At 54.3% G+C, this 6,812-nt stretch overlaps 1 protein-coding gene across 1 annotated transcript; it reads left to right on the forward strand.

Annotated features, from left to right (window-relative positions):
* The first annotated feature begins 1,916 nt into the window (after positions 1–1,916).
* LOC136308539 (cystatin-9-like) lies at positions 1,917–5,253 on the forward strand. The gene is given in 4 exon segments (XM_066235978.1): positions 1,917–2,512; positions 3,867–3,930; positions 3,933–3,979; positions 4,857–5,253. Coding segments are annotated over 4 exon segments (441 nt in total). The 5' UTR covers positions 1,917–2,275; the 3' UTR covers positions 4,950–5,253.
* The last annotated feature ends 1,559 nt before the right edge of the window (positions 5,254–6,812 follow it).

Here is a 6,812-nt window from a genome sequence, read left to right on the forward strand (position 1 = left end):
TAATAAAAACCCAATTAGAGCCAGATAGACCCAAGGTAAAAGTAAACCAGTGAAGCCGACCAGAGAATGATCCCAGACTCCCCTATATGCTCATTTTGATGAATCGACATGTTGAAGGGCACACAGGGAAAGATGGTGAATGTCCTGCTGAAACCCTCCCCTGAGACTCACCTGCAGAAATAAAGACAAGAACCCTCCAAACAAAGGCCAAGCACAGGCTCTCTCTGGAGCACCCCCCTGCCCCTTCTCAGGCAGGAACTCTTTGCTTCCTTTCTCCTAAACTCTAGGGTCCCCAGGAGACTTGCAGCCAGGGAGCGGTGGGCAGCAGCTCATCCCAGGCTCACCCCTGAACCTGTCTCCAAGGCCCTCTTTTCTCTGACGTCCCAGTGAGCCAGCAGCCACCCTTGGCTCACTCCTGTCACTGTGACCCTTGCTTCCCAGTGAACCGACAGCACCTGCCTAGGCTCAATTCTGTCCTATAAGGTTCCTAGGGAGCCAAAGCAGAGCCCCGCCTAGGCTCTCTCCCATTGCTTCTTATACCCTATGTCCTGCCTTTGTGTCACTGTCCCCAGCTTTAGTAAACTTGCTCTCAAAATCACCTGGACTCATGCGGTGAAATGTTTCCCGCATGAAGTCAAGAACCCATACACTGCCTGAGGCAGTCTCATTCCAGGACTGGTCCCCATCCTGTAACAATATCAAGTTACTAATCTGTTACAAAAAACACATCCCAACCCGATGCAGGGCTGAGTTGTTGCCTGGTGAGAGACAATGGAACTGTGAACCTCAAACCTCGTTTGAAAAGGAAATCACAGACATTTGGAGGGGAGTCAGGTGTGCTCGCCTGGTCCGTGCTGGAAGACAGGTCTCCAGAGAGAGTGCTAGCTGGGAGCTTGCAGCAGGCGCTCCTGAATGTGGGCAGCCAACCCATGGATAAGGAGGGCTGGGGCGGGTTCAAGAGCTCCCTCTGCTGGGCGAGAACATCAGCTCTGAACACTTCTCTTTCATAAGCACCATCTGGTCACTGCTGCCTGGGGTCTGGAAATTCTTTTCCTTTATCACCAGGCATGAAGTCTTGACCCCTTCCCTGGTCCAGTGTGGCCCAGAAACCCTTGTCAAGCACACACCCCAATGCTCCTACAGTGGAGTGGCTTCTCCTTGCGATTGGCTGCATCCAAGCCAAGGAACTCACCCTAACTGTGCAACTTAAAGTGTGGTCCAGAAACCAGGAATGTCACCACCTCTTGGGTGATAGTTTAGAAGCAAAGTCTCCAGACCTGCCCACGTCTATGGAGTCAGAATTCCGGGAGAGGGACGTGGGTATCCACAGGCGTTCCGGAGATGATGGTCCCCTTCGAGGTCACAATAACTGCACACAGGTGCCAGAGGCCTGCTTCATGGCACAGAGCTGAGCTTGTTTGCAAAGAGTGGTTATTTAGGCATCCCAGACCCGTTTTTGCCTTTCCAGATGGAGGCTGTGGATGTGCCTTCTCTAGAAACTGACCGCACTCAGGAAATTGTGCCCGCTGGATATGCTGACTGTGGCCATAAGAGGGCACCAATGATTACCTAATAGACCCCTCTGGGGTTCCCTGGAGCTCATTTGGTTCACTCCTCCCTCTTTCTCTTTCTCTTTCACTCCACTCCGTCTCCAGGAATAAATTCCTATAGAGAAAACTATAGGGGCAGCATCTGTGAGTGGCCATTGCTCCTGTAAACACTTTTGGAAAAAGGACGTGCCTCATCCAGCCAAGCCCTCACCTTAGCTCCTGGAAGCACACTTCTAAGCTAAGCTGTGCAGAGTGACCAGTGGGCTCAGCATGAACCTCCAACATTCCCAGGGGCTCCGCCCCTCCTTGTCTTGCTAGCCTCCACCCCGCTGCTGGGTGTGGGAATCACCTTCCATTTCTACCTCTCTTGCACTTGTGTCCTCATCGCAGAATCTGATTCTCGGGGACCCAGAAAAGTCTTCTGTCTGCACCGAGGCACTGAGGGAGCTCAGTGGCTGGATGCACCTGCAGGACACCTCCTTCCATAGCTAGTCCTCCCCAACCTGCCACGTCTGGACCTTGTTCTTCTGTCCTGGAGAGAGGGCAATTTTCCCAGCTTTGCATGGAGGAGGCAGGGTCACGTGTGGGAAGGGACAGGGTGTAATAGCAGAGAGGAAGGCCAGAGGAAGAATGTGTCCTGGAGCGGATAAGCTGGACAGCTGCCCAGGTAGACTCGGGTTGGACTCTGCACCGGAAGGGCTGAGGGTGGCTGGTGGCCTGCAGCCATGCTGTGCCTGCCATGGACACGGGCTCTGCCCAGGGCTGCGCTCCTGCTCCTCGTGGCTCCCCAGCTCCAGCAGACTCAGACTCACGGCTGGAAGGGAAGGAGGAATGACGGGCCAACTCCCAGAGACACTTATTTTCTTGCCACTGTGGAGTATGCCTTACACGTGTTCAATCTGAAGAGCGAGGACATGAACGCCTACAGGCTGGTGCGCATCCGGAATTCCTGGAAGGAGGAGGTAGGTGACCACGTCCTCCTGCCTTGCTGGGCTTAAGTGAGGGCAAAAGCCAGGGGACACATCAGAGGTCTTATATAGCATCTGATGTCCATAAAATAAAAAATGCTACCTATTCAAGGTCAGATTTTAGAAACATTATTACATAGAAATTTTTAAAAATTAGATCATCGTCTACTCACATACATTTTTTTAATCTTTATAGCATTGTTTAATGAAGAGTGGCTTGAAATATAGCGTATGAGGCGATTAAGATAGCCAGTAAGAATGGGATGGAGACAGAAAATGTTTGAAAAGATAGTTTGAAGAAATATTTAAAGGATATTGTCTGTGTGTTGTCTTGTGTGCATGTGCCTGTGTGTCTGTGTGCACATGTGTGTGTACCTGTGTGTGCGTGTGCCTGTGTATGTGTGTGCCTGTATGTGCTTGTGCCTGTGTGTGAATGTGTGTGTGCGTGTGCCTGTCTGTGTGCCTGTGTGTGCCTGTGTGTGTGCGTGTGCCGGTATGTGGTGGCAGGAACAACACTCTATCACCCTCTGAACCCCTGAACCAAGAACCACCATGAAGAGCAGAGGGTCTTCACCCTCTGCTGAGCGTAACCCTCTGTGGACACTGGTGTGAAGTGTCCCCTTGGGTTCAGACCCCTGGGCCCTGAGGCTGGACCTCAGGTCAGCTGTTCTACATCTGGAGTCACGGGCGGAGTTTGGGTGTCGGGAATGATGGACAGGCTGCAGTGGGAGGCTATAGAACAGAACAAGTGGAATAGATGCAGAGGAGTTCAGAACACGTCACAGTGCATTCTGTAATACAAGGTGTTTCTTGAAGCCATCATCTCAGTTGTGTGTGTGTGTGTATGAGTGGGTGGGTGTGCTTCACTACCATTGTATGCCATTTTTCTGGGGTTGGGCAGGGAAAGGGTGTGACAATGGGGCTGTAGAGGAGTCTCCCACCCGAGATGGCGATTATCAAGCATACTCTTGCTCTTGTAGAGCCAACACCCTGCCAAATGCTTGCCACCCGTCCCTGAGAATGCTGTAGAAGCTGGATGCATGCTGGAAGGGAGCGGGGTCTCAGGAGGCATTTGAAAATGAGAGGCTCCACGGTGTGACATAATAGTGTGTGCTCAGCCCGCTCCTAGCACAGGCTCCCACCAAGCCCCCTCCGGGTGTCCACCAGAATCATGTGCCCCTTGGCCCAGAATGTCCCAAGCATGGCTTTCTCCTGAGGGAGCTGTCCCAGACCCAGAGGGAAGCCCCAAACGGAGTGGTGTTTGGGCCTGTCCCTACACGCCATGTGTCAATGCTAGCAACTACTCAGTGGACCACGGGGGAGCTTTCAGTGTCTGCACACACCACAGGTCACGAGCACAATGGCTTACTCCATGAAGCTGGAGCTTCGCAGAACCAGATGTGGAAAATTCGATGAGACATTGACAACTGCCCTTTTCAAGAAAGCCCAGAGCTGAACAATGTAAGACACACGTGAGCTTCCTTCGGGTCCCACAGCCGTGGGCCTCATCAGGGTGTGGTGGGCAGTGGGGCAGAGGACATACCATACCTAGGGACGCAGAAGAGTGACAGAGCTGCTGGACATGCTACAGCCACTGCTTGTGCTGAAGGCAGAGCCCAGTCCGGCAGGCAAGCCCCCGGTCCACCTGCAGGCCCCTGGCCAGCCTGAGGTCCCGACTGTTCACTCACCCTGTTCAGCTGTCTACATCTTGAGTCACACTGGTGACAGAGTGTCCTGCGCCTAGGGTCCAGAGCTCCCTGTCCTGGCCACAGAGTCTCTTTTTCTGCTCTTTAGCCCCTTCCCTTTCCTGCCTTCAGGAGGAGGAACCTGTCAGGGCAGCCAGAATCACCTTGGGCAGAGGGGACAGCTCTCAGTCCTGCTGGCACTCAGCACAGCCTGATGGCAGTTCTCTGAGTGGAGCCCACTGCCCTGTGTCCCATGCTCTGCCCTGTGCCCGCCACTCTCTGCTTCCTGCTTGGGGGACAAGGGGCAGTATCACTGGCTCTCGGACAAGCCCACCTGGGTCAGGACTCCTGAGATCAGGCCTTCTGGGAGGAGCATGCGTTTCCATACTGAGGGCCAGTCACACCGGACAGGCTGCGGGTTTCCCTGAGACCACAGGCCCTGGGAGAGCAGGTGATGCAGGAGACCCTGGGCTCAGGACACAGCCAGATCAGGATCATCTGAGCCTTAGGCTGGGCTGTGCTGAGGGCAGAGCCTGCATCCCAGCTGCTCACCGTGCCAGTGCGGGTTTGGGATGGTTGCCGTCCTTAGCGCGGGAGCCACAGCTCCGCGGGGCTTCCCCACCCACACTTTGTCCCTGTGCTTACTCCCTCAGACCTTCACCTGCTTCTTCACCGTCAGCACCGAGCCCTGGAGAACAGTGTTCCAACTTCTAAACAAGACCTGCCTGGAGGGTTCCACTGAGTGACGTCACGCCTCTCCAACCCCCTTGGACACCAGCCACTCCCCGTAGGGCTCTTGCAGTGGCTGAGCAGCTCTGACCTCTGTTCTGTGCCCGGAAGACATTGGGATCTCACACAGGGGCATCTGGAGAGCCCTTGTGTTCCACTTTTCCATGTAGAATAGACAATTAAACTTCAGCCTTTCAGGGAGCTCTGTGTGGCATTCATCTTGACTGAGGTGAGGGGCAGGTGGTAGATTCACCCCAGCAAGGCAGCCTAGTGGCCCAAGTGCATGGGTCCTCTCCTTCCTGCACCTCCTAAGCCAGCTCCAGGTGGCACAATTAAGGTGCCCCTGAATCGCTGGCTGAGGGCTTATGAGGGATAACCCTTGTCCCCAACAGTGCAATGTCTGTGACCAAGTTAGGGAGCCCGTGTCTGCAGGAGGGACGCAGACAGTGTCTCCTGTTCCTCAGCACACATGTGGCCTCTGTGCTGGGGGACTTGCTCACACACACTCCCTGGTCTATGTCAGCTAGGACAATGTAGGAGGAGATTCTCGCCCCACTCAAGGGGCAAGTGAGGCCACCAGCAGCGGCCTCTGGGGAGGCCACATCTCCAAGGACCGTTAAAAAAAGCACATTTACAGCGCCTGTGCCTTTGGATGAGGAGACTGCATTTCACGAACTCCCATAGAACGCGTGGGCAATGAACACTGACAGGCACTGCTGTGCCACATGCTTTGAGACCCTGTCCAAATCACCTAGAAAAGCATTTGACGAGTTGTTTCCGTAAAGGCATGGAGAGTAACCCTTCGGCTTTCTTGGGCCATGTGGGCTTCTCCTCAACTTCAGCTTTCTAATCCAGCCTTGGATCTGGTGCTGTCTGCTTTGATAAGCAGTCTGGCAGGGAGAGCCTGGATGGCTGGAGCCTTGGGGGCCATGGCCCATCGAGGAGGGTGGTCAGCACGGAAGCCCGTCAGGCTCACGCCACCCCATGCCTGGTGCACACCCTTCCTTACTGTTAGAGCACAGAACAAGAAAAGGCCCCTGGGCTGAAAATCTGCCTCTGTATTGGAGGGCAGGAAAGGGCCAAAGAAAGAGGCAGCCACCCAGGCTGCCCCTTAGTGGGCTCCAGATAGTTATCCAGAACAGGCAGGATGGTCACTCACGCATGCTGGAAAATGACCTGTGCTGTGTGCAGCTAGAAGCCTTACATGCTTTACTGGGTCAGGACAGCAGCCTGTTCCAAGAGCCAGCACTTAGCAGGAGGCAGGAGGAGTGTTGGTTTAGGTCGGAATGATGGTCGATCACACACAGTTTCTGAGGGTGTGGGGGAAGCAATCTCCATTCTGGCCCAGGCCCCGCTCAGGGGGTCACAGATGTCTTATAACAACCTTTTTTCCACATTTCCCGGGAAGGACAGAGGGAGAGGACGGGTGGGATTCTGAGCCACAGCTCAGAAGAGAGGAGCCAGGTGTCAGTGTGGCTGCCTGCAGCACGGGCCCCACTGGAGGTGCTTGACCTATGCCGTTTCCTGGAGAGTGGTCACTGAGATCCTTGGATCCCTTAGAGCAGCTGACGACTGTGACGAATTTAATTGAGTTCTCCAGGGAGCCACCGGGAAGTGGCCAGCACCCTGGCCTTGGACACCAGAGGGCCAGCCGAGTCTGCCACATGCCCAGCTGCAGTCTTTGTCCGGCCCAAGCCGGCTGCACCGCCAAGGAGATAACTTCACCATGTCTTCCCCCAAGGGGTGCTGTTTGGGAAAAAATTCAGTTAGGCAGTAAAAGTTCTGTGTTGACTGCAAAGTTCTCTTAGATGGGAGTTATTCTGCACAACTTGCTCCTCCCATTATGTTCGCTCTGAGTCTATCTGAACCCTATATATTGG

This window comes from Saccopteryx bilineata, chromosome 6 (genome assembly GCF_036850765.1).
Source record: "Saccopteryx bilineata isolate mSacBil1 chromosome 6, mSacBil1_pri_phased_curated, whole genome shotgun sequence".
NCBI classification, from domain to species: domain Eukaryota; kingdom Metazoa; phylum Chordata; class Mammalia; order Chiroptera; family Emballonuridae; genus Saccopteryx; species Saccopteryx bilineata.